The sequence below is a fragment of the Xiphophorus hellerii genome, chromosome 19, assembly GCF_003331165.1.
Source record: "Xiphophorus hellerii strain 12219 chromosome 19, Xiphophorus_hellerii-4.1, whole genome shotgun sequence".
NCBI classification, from domain to species: Eukaryota; Metazoa; Chordata; class Actinopteri; order Cyprinodontiformes; family Poeciliidae; genus Xiphophorus; species Xiphophorus hellerii.
In genome coordinates, this window is record NC_045690.1 from 18,938,562 (window position 1) to 18,956,141 (window position 17,580).

Consider the following 17,580-nt stretch of genomic DNA (forward strand, 5'->3'; position numbering starts at 1 on the left):
GTGTACTTTGAGATTTGTGTTTGTTTTGTAATAAAATTCTGCAATACTCCAAGAGAAGATTTTGTTTTTCTACGTTTAATTTTTCTAAAGAGGAGCTCTGCGTTATCCTGCAGGTAGTATTACCCTACTGGTAATGCACTGTAGTTTGCTATTGCGAATATGCTATTTTACAGATCAGATATAAAAACAAACAATGCTTGCTGTTATTAAACTTTACTATTCAGGCTTTTCCCTTTTGATTTCTCTTATTGTACCAACCAATAAAGATTGGTTTAGGTTTTAAAAATGTTCTTGAATGTGTATTCTTAATAAACAGAGCTTCAATAACGTGGGTAAACAGATTTAAGTGCTACAAACAGTTTTGATTGTGTTAAGTTTGTTTTGTTTTTTTAAAAAACATGGCATTTTTAACCTATGACAAAATACTACAGATATTCAACAACCACTAAACAAAATTCACAGTAGGCTTCTGAAGACATTTAATTTTAGTAATTCTGTAATTTCTCCACATTTTAATGAAGTTAATCAAGGTTAGCAGACATTAATGAACTCGAACATAGTGTTAAACATGTTCATAACAAAAAGAACAAGTCAATAACCTATTAAAAACACTAGAATGTGTATCAAGTATAACGGCGTACACTCAAATAAATAAATGCCACTTCCTGTATTTTACACTATTTTATCATATAAATTAAGGCAGACTGCAGAATGTTTTGACCGCGTCTGAAACAAACATTTCATACATATCAAACAAGACTGCAGAAAGAAAAGAACAAACGCACTAACATGTCAGTAAAAAAACAGAACCTGTAAAAAAAGTCCAAGACTATCACCTGCTTTAAAATATTGCACAGAGGTAAGGACGGTGACATAAATATGAATATTAGGAAGCAAAATGTCTTATTTTTAAGACTATATATGAATTTTATAAATCAAATTACTTAAAATAGGGTGGAAACTTACCATTTGAATTCACACAAGTGTCGGATTTAAAATGTGGCTTTAAATATAAACCAAACGCCTCTTGGGCCAGTTTCTGTTAAACTTGAATTTAAAAAAATTCATGCTGAACTTTAAAAGCCAAGAGTGTTCCTAAACTATTTGACGCAAGCAGAAACATTTAAACAATTCAAACCTCACTCGATAAAAGCAAAATCTGCTCAAAGTAGCTGTTTCACATATGAGATCATTAAAATATTTTCATGAAATAAAACTTGTCACTTTACCCAACTACAATGAATCAGCCTAGAAAATATTCAATATGCATCACTTTAAAAAAAAAAAAAGCAACCAGATTCTTGGAGATGATTCTTACATCTAATATATTGACTGGACTTTCTAATCCTGCCTGACAGAGGTTTAATTTTTTAATTATTATTATTATTTCTTATGTACTGGAAACTCCCTTTCCTCTTGAAATGGGTTGTCTATGTAGTCTGAACCCCAAAATTATCTGAATTAGTTTTGGTCCACTCAATTTTGAATATTTGAATGCGATCTTGTTATGTTGTTCAAAATTATCAGCAACGTTGGAACGTTACTGATAATTCCCACTGAAGAATCTCTGCTTCGAAAAAAAAAATAGAAAAAGAAAACAACAACAACAAAAAAAACAAAACCCAAAATAAATTTTCAAATAAATAAAAGAAACAAACCAAACAAAATGTTCAGCGAAACAAAAGAAAATTTAATGGTTTAATATTTATAATGAAACAATCAAAAATCAAAGAAACAAACAAAAGCAAACCTAAATTCAAATCGTTAACAAAGGCCATTAATTTTTCCTACAAGTTTAAGATGAGCTCTCCTTTGCAAACGTCTGCAAGTTATACTGAAACAAAAATGTAGCTCTCTACAAAGAAAAATAACTAAAACAAAAGAAAATAACTGAAGAGAAAACAAACAAAAAGAAACCAGGAGAACTGAACAGGGGGTTGATGTCAGTACCGCTTGGAAAAAAATTAATCCAAAATATTAATTTACTAAATCACATTAGAAAAATCTTGATTTGTTAGATCTCTCCCTGGCTTTGGTCCATTTTTAGTCTTATTTATTGTATTTTTAATTTTTTTTTTTTTTTTTTTTAAACAAGACTCATGTAATGCAACAAAGAATAAAATACACTTTTAGCGGTACCAAAGCAAAAAGGCTTTTGCTTCTAAGCTCCTCATAGTTAAAATGTTGGTCAGAGGATGAACTAATGTTTTACGTTAGCATCAAAAAGGTTGATAACCAGAGCAACTTCAAACAATAACTGGTTAAAAGTGCTTTGCTCTTTTACGCCAAACAGATCGGTTTTCGATTTATAACAATTTAAGGCATCCGTTTCTATGTGAACAGATCAGATTGTTTTTTTTGCTCTATATTAACTACTGAATTGTATTTGCTTTGAACAACTCAGGTTTCCTGTTTAAATCATCTTTGCCCAGTAATGAGCCCTCTGTCGTCCTCATGCTTTCCTAAACGAGAATCATGCAACATATATAACATAACAGTATTTTAGCGTCGGAGAACAATTTCAAAAGTCCGTTTGTGGGATTACGTCTTTACGCACTCAAAATAAACTGAAAGTGAGTGACAATAATAATAATAATACTCTCCGAAAAGAGTAGAATGATACTGGAAAAACAACAAAGACAAGAAAAAAAAAATAGACACTGTTTTTAGACAAGTACAAAGGTGCAGAAGACCGAAATTCTCAGTTTACTCTGAATATGATTAAACCAAAAATGTGCCAGGCTTTGGCATTTAAATTCACCTTTCTAAGAAGATAGATAGAGGGAAAAAAAAGCCTGACAGCACGTTTACTGCACTCCTCTACACCCATTGTCCAAATCACTCTACTTGTGGCCCTTGCTAGTCTTAAAGGACACTTGCAGTATCTTATCTCCGAGCCGGTACCCGTTCAGGCTGGTGATGGCCATGGCCGCCTCCTCGTAGTTTGTCATGGTAACGAAGCCGAAGCCCTTGCACTTGTTGGTGTTGAAGTCACGGATCACCTTGACATTTGTGACTGCGCCGAAAGGACCGAACATCTGCCACAGGATGCTCTCGTCCGCGTCCTGGCCCAGGTTGTAGATGAAGATGCACCAGCCGGAGGAGGAGTTCCCGGGAACATTCACGCCTCCCATGCCTCCCATATGGTCAACGCCCATCGGAGAAAACCTGGCAACAGCAAGGATTTGCATATACTTAGAAATACTCCTAGAACGGGTTACACTTTGTAACGTTACAACAATTAAGTTAATTGGATTTTGTTTATTGGACCAATGGAAAGCAATACATAATTGCACATTGGAAGAAATATTAAACTTTTCTGACAAGACTAAAACTGACATTTTTGCCAACCTATAAAAACAATATGTGCTTAAGAAACATTGCACATCACATCAACTCTGAATGCTTCTTCCCACCAATAGCACATGGTGGTGGCATCGTTATGATGTGGGGTCAGAGTGGAAGGGAAAATAAAACTAAAAAACTGTAAAACAACGTTAAGACTGGATTATAACTTAAAACATTCAGTCTTAAGAGGCTCCATCAGACACTAAAATTGAATCTGTAGCTGCAGTCAAATGATCTCGACGTAAAAATGCATGCCACACTTTTCAGATCTTAAACAGCAAACAAAATGTGTGTTAGCATTTGATCACCTTAAGTCACAATGACTTGTTAAGTCATTGTTAAGTTGTAATGTAACAATGACTTAACAAGTCATGTTACATTACAACTGTTAAGTTGTAATGTTAAGTTGTAATGTACTTAACATTACAACTTGTTAAGTTGTAATGTTAAGTTGTAATGTAAGAACATATGACTACAGAGCTTTATTCCAGTATTTTATTCAAATATTTCCATCATTTCTCACCTAAACCGCTGTGCCTGGTGGTGGAGGGGCCCCCCGAAGCGCCGCGACTGATTGTGGTAGAGCTGAGAGATGAGCTGTGTGTTCTTCACCTGGTTCGGGTTGGCCGCAAACTTCACCGTGATCGGCTCGGTGGCGCCGGGCGGTTTCTGGCCGTTCAGGCTCTTCACGGCTTCTTCAGCCTCGGCTCGCTTATCAAACCGGATAAAAGCCACGCCGCGGGACACACCTGGGAACAACAGAGCAAATTGTTACAGCATCAGAAGCACACTTCAGCATGAGAAGGCCCGCGCTCTGGTGGCTTAGGCTTGTAGAAAAGAATAAATGTTTTCCAATTTTTGAGAAGCAAGGAAGTCATTCACCTGTCGTACCTGAAGCCTGGTCAACAAGTACTCTGGAATTTATGATACGCCCGAAGCGGGAAAACATTTCTTCCACATCCTTCTGAGACATGGCCTTGGGCAGACCGCTGATATACAAGTTTGCATCCTTTATTGTGTCAGAGCTGGGCCGTGCATATGAAACCTGGCAGAAGGAATAAATACTAAATCAGCCTAAATTTTGGGAGGATATCAACGAAATTTTAAAAAATTAACCAAAAGAGGCAACAATTGACCAGAAATCTAAAGTGTTTTAAAATAGCAACTTCACTAGAGATACGTTAAAAAAAAACATCTTACATCCGAAAAAATAAATTAAAGTAACTTGATAAAAATAAGTTTTTTCTGCCTCTGATTTCCCATATTTTCGCTCAGACCAAAAATTACAGCACCATATCAAAGAAATCCAACTTTTACATAACTACAAAAAAAATAAATATATTAAAAAGTTTAAAAAAAATATACATAAAAGGCCAGTCAAAATCAGACATGTCAGAAAGGGAAGCGAGTGAGTTGTGACGTCACAATCCCTTCGTCAGGCTGACATGTACTAGCTAGTTAGCGGACAGCACAGGAACCACAGGAGAGTGAAAAGAAAATAACATCCTTGCTTTGAGAATTGTAGAACACCTTATTGCACGTTACCTTGATAGTTTTGGACTGTAGCCTTAGTCCATTCAGAGTACTGATAGCTCTTTCTGCATCACTAGGGTTAAGATAGTTAACAAATCCGTACCCTAAACTGTGGCCTAGAGAAAAAAAAAGGAAAACAATAAAATAAAACAAAAAAACGTTGTATAGGTCAAAATAATCTGCAAACAAATATTAAAAACCAAAACAAATCTTAAACATTGCATGGTGTGCGAAATAAACAGACCGTCAAAAGAGAATTGGATTCCTTCCAATAGCAAACTCTTACGGTGGGTCAAAAACTACGAGCAAATTAAGCAGGGAGTAAATCTGAAACAGTTTAAAAGAACAGAACAGGCAAGGAAAGAGAACCCAGGAAAGAGGTCAGATACTAAACCTCATAAAGATAAGGTCATCTACAAAGAAAAGGTCCTAAACACTCAAGATAGAAATCTGGCGTTGCTAATGAGAGCTTTTGGTCAAATAAATAAAGTCTAAGCCATTGACTATCTATAAAAAGTGAGTATAACCCATGTAACGTCATTCATTGGTTTGTGAGGGTTACGAGTCAAGATTAGGCCTTTAGGAGTCGCATGATATCTTGCGAGCTTCCTTTGACCAATAAAATGTTTTTTTTGTTGTTGTTGTTAAATCTACATACTCTATGGTTTATGCCTCGACTTGTTTGTTACGTGTGCATTTCTTCTTCACAGTTCTGCCTACCTGCCATTTTGTCTCGCACCAGCTTGGCCGACTCGACCTCTCCAATGCTGTTGAAGAGGCTTCGCAGCTCATCTTGAGTCATACTCTGAGGCAGGTAGTTCACTATCAGGTTAGTCTTTGCATCCTTCGCCTCATCCCCTCCCATGTGATCTTCATAACCGTTCGACATCTCATACACGTCCTGCAAGTCAGCCAGTTGGCACCAAAAACAAACCATGATAAGCACACAGGGGGTAAACAGAACGGAGAATTGAGAAATACATTATACATGTTTGTTTTTTTTCTGTATTGTGACAATGTGCAGGTTTTAAGACAAAAAGAACAGGTCAGTCCCACACAATTTAACACAAGAAATCGATACAAGTTGGTTTGAAAATTAATTCACTTCAAATAGAAATTTCCTTAAGAGAATATTTTAAAATTATAACATCAATCTAAAAGAGACAAATAGCAAAGAGTGCTTTGGATCATTTATGCCATCATGTGACAATCCAAACTTTTTAAATCAGCTTTTTTGCAACACTTGTGATAATAAAAATAACAATCTATGCTTGTGTAAATGTCAGTAAAACCTTTTTCTTAAAGATAAAGATGCATGCATGGCACCCTTCTCATTTTTAATCTGCCTTGTTGCTCATGATTACTGTATGATTTTGTATTAGGGAACCACATATATAAAAACTTCAATCATCACCCCAGTCACTTTGTGCACAACATTTAAAATCACAAAAGGCCAGACGCATGGCAGTATAAGTTACTGCTCTCTAAGCAATTAAATCATTGATCAATAATGTGTTTCAATATTTTTTTTATTTTATTCAACATAAAAACTTGTGACAATCAGTACAATTAAAAACCATAAATAAATCAGCTTAATACTGTTCTTAACCAAACTTTATTACTCTTATCCAGTCTTTATATTGACATCCCCATAGGAGGTAGGAAATAAACAGCTGGTGGCATTGTTTTTGATAATACAAAAAGAGCAAAGATGCACTGAAAACAATTTTAATAAAACATTTTTAAGTTGCATTACTCAAACACTGACCAAGATTTAAACTAAGTATGTCTCTCTGAAGACACTTACCAAAGCAGACAAAGATTAAATAAATAAAATAGAATTTTATTTTATAATAAAATAAATTTTCTGCCATACAAGGTAGAAAATGTTCAGTTTTCTGTCAAGTCACAGGAAGGAAGCAGTCCAGCTGGAAATCCTTTGTGCAACCAGAATATTGTAGGAATCATGTGCAGAGCTGCACAATCTGTTCTTCTATTCACAAAGACATCACAACACCGTTCCCATCACAGAGTCAGTCTACTTATTAGTTCATTTCTTTCTTTCTTTATTGCTAAATTGGTCAAATCTAGTTTGGAAAGTTCTCTGGGATCTATTAAAAGCCCACAGCAGGACTAAAAGGGAATGGCAACAGTCTAAAAAGTTCCTACTGCCATTTTCTAAAAGGATGTTTTCAAATTGGATTTTAAGTCAGCTGCTGCCAGCTGAATTAAAGTCAAGACTGAAATGGAAACTAATCCATGAGTCAATCTGACTGAGGACCATTCAAATCAGTAAGGGACTGTGATCGTGTATTCCAGTGAGCGAGACGCACAGGATGAAAGAAAGTCCTGTATCAAACCAGTGAAGACGGGAGGAGCTGAGCATGTGTGTGTGCTTCACATTTACCATAAAGTAGACCCACTTTTACGGAATAAGTAAACGCAAAATCGCAAAAAGTCTCTGCTGGGTTAGAAATCAGTGACTGCAATTTGCATTTGACCTTTTTTTTTTTTTTTTTTAGATTTCGCAAACAGGTTAAGGACTACTACGCCTCTTGCAATGGGAGCAGGGGATTAATACTCACTTTAAAGTACTTATTGTGTCCTCGACGAACTGCCATGAAGACACTTCACTGCTCCTGAGGCTGAGCGAAAATAAGACAAAAGTCAGAGAGCGTGACTGCCACGAAACATGTTGGGCTACACTAGAAAGGACAGCACACAACATGGGAAATATTCTGATAACTAAAAACCTGCTCATCTGCTGTTGATTGAAAATAAAATGGTGGTTCTGAACTGACATCCAGAGAAGTTATTCTACAAAGACTAGCAAATGTAATAGTTCATTTCATTCAGACTCAACTGGAAATAACCAAAGTCGTAATCGTGGAGCAATTCCTATCAATATTTGAACATGATGTGGATCGTGAAGATGTAGCTTGTTTGGTAAAAGGATGGTAATGAAATAAGATGAAGAGTGAAAGGAAGCAAAAACAAAATTTACTGAAAAGATCACAAACTCTGTAGGATGACTGTTGAGCCAATGACTGGACGAGTCCCATTTATACAACCATTTTATGATGGGGCAAAGTAATGATACAACCAAGCAAGGTCCCCCCAGAAAACGTAAGCCCGGTGGTTGGGCGGTAAGGCGGTCATTCATCCAGCGGGCCGTCGTGTTTTTGAGTTAAAATATGTTTGAAGTTGACAGGAAATTTTTAAATATCACTTGATAATCATGTGTTATTGAAAGATTAATGCCTGAACACCAACTGTAAGGTCTTAAAAAATGCAAACATTTTTAAAAAAAGACTTAAATAAATAAGCAATGCTAAGCCTGGTGGCCCGCCAGGATTATATTACACTGAGGGAAACCCTGGCCAATCTTTTGCTAAAAAATTAATCTTTGCAAAAAAAAACCCAACAAAAAAACACTTCATTGAAGTAGAACGCCCTCCTTCATTTTTACTATAAAAACATCCTTGCAGTTACTGTGGTGCTGTGTAGTCGGATTTTTCTAATTAAAGAAGGCGAACTATAACACTTCAAAACCACTACAAAATAATATTAATTTGAAGCCGTAGAAAACACAGAAATAGCAAAGAAAAGTGAGTCCAAACAATCCATTGGAGGCTTTCTCGATGTTCACAATTAAACACGCCTTCAAAACCTTAACTGGACATTGTTTTAGATGAACATGTGAAAGGTGTGACACTATGAGTTTGCGGCACTCTGAACATTACAACAGTTGCTGGTCATTTACTTCATCATGATTTTCTAATATTGTGCGGCCTTAGTCAGAGGTCTTGTTTCATAATAACCAAAGAGGTCAAAAATGATTTGACCAGCAACCAATAGAAATAAGACGTGCCATAAAATCTTTACAATAATACCCAAATAAAATATAAGTAAAGCATTTTTATGATTAATGTCCATTAATTATCAAACTACTTAACTATCAGGATAAGTAAACTACAAAAAAATGGTTAAATACGCAGCCACTAAGAGGTGTATGTGCAGGTATTTGTAGGTTGGGTTAAATGATAGTTCCTGGGTAGAAAAACAGGGGTAGAAATTCAAACAGAGACAATAATCATCCATTGGTAAATCAAGTAGGATGCAATCTATAAACAAATTATGATCAGGGAATTAGGCTTACACAATATTAGAAAAGATTCAATATGTGATAATATCTAACAGTATGACTTCCAATAAATTAGTGAAAAAGTAAATATCAATGCTAATACAGAAGTACAAGTAATGAGTCTTCCCAACTACTAGAAAAGGGATGTAATTGTTTCTATCACAATAAGACTTTCTCGAAAAAGCAGCTTTTTGGTGCACTCTGTTCTTTTAGCATTAAAACAACTTAGTTGTTATTTCTTACTTGACCGCCTTTTAAAGTTCTGACACAATAAACAAGTGTCTCCAAATATATTGCAGGAATATATAGCTTAAACAACAAGGTACGTAATTACCTACCATGTATGGGAACCCTAGCAGTTTGTTGGGTTCCCATACTTTCACAAAACTATATTTAAGTACAATTTTAAGAAATAAAATTTAAAAACACAAACAAAATCAACCAGATATTCCGAAAATTTCCCCCTACCAAATACCTGCTAAACACCAAAAATAAACACATTTGATACACAAACCAACCTAGGCTACACAAGGTCCGTATGAACTTTAAAAAGGTGCTCATCTCGTTTTGATATGTACCTTTAACATTTACAATTGAAAAGAATGCATAAAAAAGCAATTTTCTTTCATTTCATTGCTCAAGATGTAGAGAAACAAAACCCACTGTTTACTTATTTATCTTTAAAAAGTAGAAAACTAATCAAATATAGTATATCACTATATTTGTTCAATATTTCATTGGACTATCTAGAAAATGTTTTAATATCAAGAATGATTGTGATATAGTCACAACTTATCACATAATCCCAGAATTTCTGCTTTTCAAATGCTGCAACTATTTTTAACCTACACACATAATCTTAATAGCATTTATTTATAGCATTTTATATGTATATTTGTCTATATCTACCATATTTTATGGTAGATAACTCCAATATCTACCATAGGATTCGACTGTAAGTGATATAATGGTTTTACAATTGGAAACTATGGAAGATGGAAGATTAAAAACAAACATTTTGGAGGAAAAACATGCAGATTTAATGGAGCACTGGGCTTTGATAACATCACTGCCCCAGTAAATCGTATTATTCCAAATCAAACAAATGCCACATTTCCAAAACCAATTCTGGTCCGACTATAATGCAAAACCGAATCGGTTGTCTTAATAACTATGCCGTTGCCATGGTGTAAAACAACATCCTTCAAGACAAACAGTTTCCAAACTGGCCGGTAGCGAGACGTGTTTTTTTATTCTCTGCAACTTTACAGAGGCTCCAACAAACTAATGAGGATATCTACTTGAGTTTGCCGTTTTATATTCCTAGCCAATGCCGTTTTCTTCGACTCAATAGTGCGCAGAGGCCTGAGTAGCATTACAATGAATTACTGACTAGCATGCTAGCAAGCTGCATGCGTTCGTTCCCGCTCAGAAAGATAAAAGGCTTCGAGGTGAGATTACGCTAAAACTAAAGTCAATAGAATTTGTCACTTCAATTGGAATAATGACCACAAACGTCGCAAAGATTAAGAGGAAACGTGTCTATCTGACAGAGATTTGCTAGGTTGACGCGAAGCACCGCGTCCCCATTTTAGAGAGCGAGTTGTCAACGTTCATCTGTCGCGGCGCCGAAACCCCAGCGGCCTGCTAACAGGCCTCGGATGCTAACACCGCTAGCCGTCGGCTACCTGGGCCCAAAAACCAGCATGGCGCTCACTCGCGTTTTATAACCTTTGCGAAACCCCAAACCTAGAAATAGACCAGTAACGCGTTTCGATAAAAAAAAAGAAAACAAAGTGAACATTGCAAATTCTTACCAGCTGTATGGGGTACTTGCAGTTTGTACTCCCCGCTCCTATTTCTATTCCTTCTCGAGAACGTTCCCTTCAAGTCGGCCTCACGTCGAGAAGAAGCAGAGGAAGGAGGACGTGACGACGCGACGCTTCTGCAGGACACACTCTGCATGGTCCTAACTTGGCCGGTCTCCAGAATCTCCAGTCAACGCTAAACTAATTTAAAATCCACACCAGAAAACTACGATTTATAATGTGTTTTTATATGTTCATTGCAAGTTAGAAAAAAAAACCATTGCGAATATATTTACATCTACTGGAGACAGTGATAATGCTTTGAAATATAAAATTATTAACAAGCCCCGTTTTCTTTAATAAAACGTTGGGTATGAAGTACAACTTAATTTTCAGTTTTAGAAAGGGTTCAACTTTAAATAAATAAATGAATAAAATGCATCCTATTGCACTTATGGTGGATGGATGACGGTGTGCATTGTGCAAAAGCAGACAAGATCTATAAACAACAAGAGATATATATTCACAGCACAAAGTGCAACAAAAGCTAATTAGGTTTATTCAGTTGTATTTATTCACAAGTCAAATATCAGCATTAGGCACTTAAAAAAAACAACATACAAAACCCAGAACCAAACAATAGATCCAGAGCAAGATAAATCATCTTTTTGATGTAAATGATAGATGTGATTTTGATTGCAATAATATTTAATTCCTGAAACAGTGGTGGGGCCACTATTGTTTGGCAGTTTAATTTCCCTTTAGAAAAGTAGCAAGTATTTTTGAATTGAAAAGCTATTTCATATTTGTTTAGGTGTTACTCAGTGCTCGATAGTTAAAACGTTCTTCCGTCGTTATCATCTGTGCTGCCGTGTAAAGCAAAACCACCTGCATAGTAGAAAAGGGAAAGCAAGGTTTAGTTATCTGCCTAAATATAAATCATTACAAAAAAAATAAAAACTATAATGAAATAAGGGGTAAATTGCACTATGCTTCAGGGTTGTTCCCGAAAGAGAAAATTAAATACTTCGGGTGTTCTTTTTGCAATCCTGCATGTCTCGTACTTTTTGTTTGGGTTTTTTTTTAATCCCCAAAGTTTGCTGTTGTATAATAATTCCACTTTGGGGGGAAAAAAAACATCATATAAATCCTGAAAGTTTATGATGTGTGCAAAAGTTATCCTTATCCATTATCCTAAATATGACACAAACTTAGATGTGTCAGAAGGTGTTGTAAATGTCAGAGGGCATGTATGGCTCCATTACGCACTTGAGTTTATAACCAAAGATACAACTGTTCTTTCATCTTCTGATTCTATAAAGGTAATAAACTGACATCATCTTGTGGAAACTCTTTTGTCATTTGAGATGCAGTTAGATAATAAAAAAAAAACTTCACGGTCAGAGCTAATGTACATGTGAAAAAGTATTTTCCCCCTTACAGATTTCTTTTCTCTGTTTCTAGACACACGTGCATGTTTGAGCTCCAACAATTTTAAAATCAAAGATAGACAGATTAAACAAAAAACTAAATTTTGAACAATGATTTCTTTAATTAGGGGGGAAAAAGCTATTCAAACCAAAATTGCCCTATATGTAAACATATAATTGCTTTGCTTGTTAAATCATGAATTTTTGGATCAAGCCACACCCAGGCTTCATAATAATGCCTGACATAAAAACAAACAAACCTATTTCTTAGAACCTGGCTGACAACATGAAGGAGGCAGAAACAATATTCTCAAAATATTAAGTCCACCTGAGACTTAATGAGAAACAAAGTCTTTGACCTTCTTAAATCTGAAACTGCTGAAGCATCAGCAAGTCTACTTCTAAATAGATTAAAAAAAAATGCAACAAAAGCAAAAAGTGAAGGTTTTTGAGAGCCAAAACCTCAAATCTGATTGAGATTTTGAGAGCCTGTGATCTGACCGTAAACAAGATATTCATGCTTGAAAATCCTTCTGTCATGACTGAATTAAAATCATCCTGCAAAGAACAACGTGCCCCAACTCATCCACGGTGATGTAAGAGACTCATTTACAGATTGTCAGAGTCTTATTTTTTTATAACGTATATACGTCGAATTAAATACACACTGATAAAGGCTTAAAGATTGTTATTAAATGCTTTGTACAGACCTCAGTCAGAAACCCCAGGAGGCACGTCCACATGATAAACCTTAGGATGAACTGAAAAGCCATCTCCACCTTCACCTGACAGCCCTGGAAAAAGAAAAAGACACATTCAGTAGGAAAGTTACAGAAATACAAGTGAGAAGTGGCCTTTATGGCCTGCATGATTGATGCAGTTTTATCTACCTGATGGTAAAGCTGCCATGGCTGGTACACACTGCCTTTACATGAGAGGAACGTAGAGTTGCAGCAGCTGCGAGGAACCGCATCTCCAGCGGTTTTATTGAACCAAGAGCTGTCCAGCCAGTCAGTGTAGTTTCTGACCCCACAACAATGGAGCTGATGCAGATCAGTTCATTAAGTTGGTTAAAACATTTCAGTAAAGGTTTTGATCATGATTGCGCCCTTTGCAGTATGTCTGGAATGGGGACAGTATATTTCTGAACAGAAAATCATTTAAAATCTTAACCCAACGTTAAGGAAGGACAATGGATTTTACGTCTTTATTCCGACAACTTAAGAGCCTCACCTCCTCTTGAGTAACGTCAACAATCCGAGAGTTTCTGTCCTGACTGCTGCCTGTGTATTTCTGAAACACCTCGCTGAGAGACGCTGTGTCGGAATCCAACTAAACAAGAAAGTAAGCAAGAGAAAAATTGAGCTCGCACCTTCAGGTCAAGACGAATCAAAAAGGACGAACATTTGTGCAGGTGGAGCACCTTTCTGGAGTGGACGTAGGCCAGAGCAGAGGCCGTGCTTCCCAAGCAAAAGATCACAACCAGCAGATACACAAACTGGAGAAGAAAATGTTTCAGTACAACGCAGACAAAACTCCCATTATACATGCATTTACCCACGGTGGCGGGGATAAACCTCACCAATCCTTGCAGACAGCGGGAGTCTCTGAGGCTCAGCCACGTACCGAGGAAACCGGTGAAGAGCAAGAACGCAGCGCTGCAGGTCGTGAAGACTACCGGGAGGAGGATGTAGGTCTGAGAAAAAAACAAGCTGTAGTGTCTGTACTTCATCAGGAGGGAGACGCCGCTCATGGCCATAACCATCCCCACAACCTTGGAAAGGAAAAATAAAAGATGAATGTTGTATTATAATTAACATTTTGGGGAATATCTTTACACGCTATAAACCACAGGTGTCAAACTCCAGTCCTCGAGGGCCGCTGTCCTGCAGTTTTTAGATGTGCCTCAGGTACAAAACGCTGGCATGAAATGGTTTAATTACCTCCTCCTTGAGTAGATCAGTTCTCCAGAGCCTTGCTATTGATCTAATTATTCTATTCAGGTGGTGCAGCAGAGCCACATCTACAAGTTGCAGGACAGCGGCCTTTGAGGACTGGAGTTTCACACCCAGGAACAGTTTTCATGCTGTAGATTGAGAGGAATGTTGATGTCTGTATAGTCCCATAGAAATTTCTTTTATTCATGGAAAATAAGACAGTCAATGAAATTTGCATTTCAACATTTGTTTCTTTTGATCCTATGCTTTATAATGCTTAAAGATTTGTAATTTCAAGTTTTCTCTTTTATTTCCTGTAAAGCACTTTGGTTTGTCTTATCCAGTAAAAGTAATCTTTCTCCAACATTCACAAACATAATGTTACATGGTTAATTGTTAACCTTTTAATATTTTTATCATGTTATGATCATGAACTTATTATAAATCTGATTAGGATCCATAGACAGAGTGGTGCTTTGTTATCAAATAGAATAAAAGAAATGTCTTCAAAATCTCTTACCAAAACAAAAAATCTGATAAAGTGAGGAGTGAGATTTTATCCAGCCATTACTCTGAAAACTTCAAGCAGAAATTATTGGAATTAGTAATTTAACCAAATTGTTATTTATCTTTCTTAGGATCCTGAGTTGTTCTGAGGTTTATCATTCTGTCTTCCTTAGACTCTTCCTATGATTAGACCAGCCTTGTTTCTGTTTTACTTAATTTTAGTACTTTGTGATTCTAGTTTGTTTATTTCTAGTGTCTAGTTATTTCTTGTGGTTTAGTTTAACTATGTTCCCTATATCTACTCAGTCTTCAGTGTTAAATTTATTTTCTATACTGTCCCTCACCCGCTGTGTCACTTTCCCTCTCGCTCTCCTCAGTCTGCGTTCTGCTCTCTCCTCACACCTGCAGCCATTTAGCCAATCAGCCCAGGTCCATTGTTCCACATTCACTCTCCCAGTACTTAAATACTTCTTCTCATCTCACTCTTTGGTGGTTCATCCTGTTATACCCTCTTATTTTGCCCATCTCTTCCCTGTTGGCTTTTTCCTTGGATTTATGTTTTTTGTTCTGCTCTGGCTCCCTTTGTTTTTTGTTGTTGTAAGTTTTTCATCATTTCCTCATTAAGATACAAAATCTACTTGCCGCCTCGGCCTCTCTGCATATGCGTCCACCATCAAACAGACATATCATGGCAATCTTAGTATAAATACATCTGTCTTTGAAGGCTTCCCAGATTTTTCACAGCAACATGAGTGAACAAATGCCATCATGTATGGCAGAGTTAGGTTTTAAACAGCTGCTCACGTAAACTGACAGGACAGGCAAGGAGAACATTAAGAGAAGCAATCAAATCAGTCAAGTTTATTTGTATAGCACATTTCAGCAACAAAGCAGTTCAAAGTGCTTTGCATCATAAAAACTGAATAATGCAAAGTCATAAAAGACACCATACAGTAAACCAGTAAACCTTACATTTTGTCAAGTGCCATCGTTGCACTTCAAAATGTTGGTCAGTGTTTCAGTTTTAATGATTCAGAAGCAAATCTAAACAGGTTATCAAAATGCTAAAAGCTCAGATGGGAGAATCTGTTGAGAGGACTGGTGGGGCATTCTCCAAATCTCAGTTTTGGATTTTGAAATACGAATTTAACAGAATGCCTCAAGCCAGCGTGACTCATGAGCTGAGACGTCAGTCTGGATGTTTAATGGTTCACCGGGAAAGATGTGCTACTGCAACTGACAGGAAAGGTGGCCCCAGTATTATTTCAGGAGGACTAAATACAAATAGCTCTCTGCTTTTTTTTCTTTTTCCAGATTTTTATTTGCTGAATTATTTTAACATGCACAATTGAAACCAGATATTTACCTAGAATTTCTGAAATATAATAATGTTTTTGCCTGATTGTCTTTGTCCATTAGGGTTAACTATATTATTTTCTTTAATAAAAAGTGATATTGGCAAAAATAAATACATAAATAAATAAATAACACATATAACAAAAATGACATAGGTCGTTGTTTTAGGAATGTTAAGATGTTTAAATTAGTAAAAGGAAATATTTTCTACGTGGCGATTTTGCCCAAGTGGTGTTAGTCTGATTTCATGTGAGACAATGAGGAAAATAAAATATCATGTCTCCTTTAAACCAACAGGTGATCTGTGTTCTTCCACTTCATTTCTGCACTACTTTTTGCTGCTTTATCACATAAAATCCCAATAGAAAGCGTGTAAGTTTGTGGTTATAACATCATTACTTTTATGTTCATATGATTGGCAGATTCAGTTTGAGTATCATATGTATCCTTTCCACATGAACTGAATCTGTGTATAGAAACTATAGAAACAGTTCACCCCACGTTGCGCTCACATGATGCGTCACATGATAAAAGAGTCAGACGAGAAAGCTGTGAGTACATTACGCGAGTATAAATAACCAAGAACCAAGAAGTGAGGCCCTTTTATTTTCGGGAGCTTCGTGTTTAGTTTCACTATAGGAACAATCCGGGGGAGAAAAGGAAATTGGTGTAAATATAGCTAAAAGTATAAAGGCAGAGGTAGGTAATGCTTTTAAATAGAAAGACTGAAAAGAGAAAATCTTACCCAAAGAAGTTGACACATTAGCTGGAGTATAGTTTTTAGCGGGTTTCCTCTCCAATCACACATTTTTAATCTCTATGGTCACCGACCATCGATAGACGCGACCTGCCGATGTGAGGATGACAGGAAGAAAACTACAGCATATCGCTCCTGTGCAGAAAACACACCTGATTATTGAGAAGGAGTGGACACTTTGATGGTGCTGTCAGTCGGTGCAAACGTCCTTTCCTGTAACTAATTTTTAAAAAAATGCTTCCCCTGAAATGCGGAAAAGCCCGTCTGGGTTGATTTAGACCCAGCCCATCAGCTTGGCATTAGTTTTTCGGAGTTAATAAAAGAGGTAAAGTCAGTTCTCTGACAGGTGATGCTTCCGTTTTTTTCACGTTCACATGAAAAATGGGAATGATTTTCTCTCTCTCTCTCTTTTTGCACTGCTATAATTTCCCTGAACATGTTACTATTGACTCCAATGTTTAATCAAGAGCGCCCTCTAGAGGATTAAGTGAACAATAATAAGAACAGCGGGCTGCACAGTGCGCAGTTTGTAGCACTGTTGGGTTGCAGAAGGAAGGGCCTGGGTTCGATTCCCAGCCCGGGGTCGTGAACAGTGTTGTATAAAGTACTGAAATCTCAGAGTCAAGTAAAAGTACAAGTACCTCTCCAAAATATGACTTTGGTAAAAGTCGAAGTCACTGACTGAAATGTTACTTGAGTAAAAGTCTTAAAGTATTTGAAACTTCTTGTACTTAAGTATGGAAATTACTGTAAAAATGGA

The 17,580-nt window shown here is 36.5% G+C and overlaps 2 protein-coding genes across 7 annotated transcripts; both read right to left on the reverse strand.

Moving 5' to 3' along the window:
• Positions 1-455: 455 nt before the first annotated feature.
• Positions 456-10,956, reverse strand: elavl1a (ELAV like RNA binding protein 1a). Of its 6 annotated transcripts, none has more exons than XM_032546619.1 (7): positions 10,843-10,956; positions 7,467-7,526; positions 5,602-5,782; positions 4,894-4,997; positions 4,240-4,393; positions 3,872-4,097; positions 456-3,168 (listed from the first exon to the last, which is right to left on the reverse strand). In XM_032546619.1, the coding sequence occupies exons 2-7, from the start codon at positions 7,500-7,502 to the stop codon at positions 2,844-2,846; spliced, it is 1,026 nt and encodes a 341-aa protein (XP_032402510.1). In that variant the 5' UTR covers positions 7,503-7,526; positions 10,843-10,956; the 3' UTR covers positions 456-2,843. The 6 variants fall into 6 exon arrangements, with proteins under 6 accessions (XP_032402510.1, XP_032402509.1, XP_032402508.1 ...); XM_032546618.1 differs by having other exon boundaries at positions 4,231-4,393; XM_032546617.1 differs by having other exon boundaries at positions 5,602-5,794.
• Positions 10,957-11,355: 399 nt separating this feature from the next.
• tspan37 (tetraspanin 37) lies at positions 11,356-17,210 on the reverse strand. The gene is made up of 7 exons (XM_032546624.1): positions 16,809-17,210; positions 13,846-14,037; positions 13,687-13,761; positions 13,497-13,595; positions 13,154-13,306; positions 12,974-13,057; positions 11,356-11,721 (listed from the first exon to the last, which is right to left on the reverse strand). Exons 1-7 carry the CDS (start codon positions 16,869-16,871, stop codon positions 11,644-11,646), a joined length of 744 nt encoding a protein of 247 aa, XP_032402515.1. The 5' UTR covers positions 16,872-17,210; the 3' UTR covers positions 11,356-11,643.
• Positions 17,211-17,580: the final 370 nt, after the last annotated feature.

Coding starts and splice junctions, on each gene's coding strand:
- elavl1a (XM_032546615.1), bottom strand. CDS start 7,502: ATGGCAGTTCGTCGAGGACACAATAAGTACTTTAAA. Junction 5,795..7,466: donor GACACAATAAGTACTTTAAA/GTGAGTATTAAT, acceptor TGGTGCCAACTG/GCTGACTTGCAGGACGTGTA. Junction 4,998..5,601: donor GGTGCGAGACAAAATGGCAG/GTAGGCAGAACT, acceptor TTTTTTCTCTAG/GCCACAGTTTAGGGTACGGA.
- tspan37 (XM_032546624.1), bottom strand. CDS start 16,871: ATGTGTGATTGGAGAGGAAACCCGCTAAAAACTATACTCCAGCTAATG. Junction 14,038..16,808: donor TAATGTGTCAACTTCTTTGG/GTAAGATTTTCT, acceptor TTCCTTTCCAAG/GTTGTGGGGATGGTTATGGC. Junction 11,722..12,973: donor TCCTGGGGTTTCTGACTGAG/GTCTGTACAAAG, acceptor TCTACTATGCAG/GTGGTTTTGCTTTACACGGC.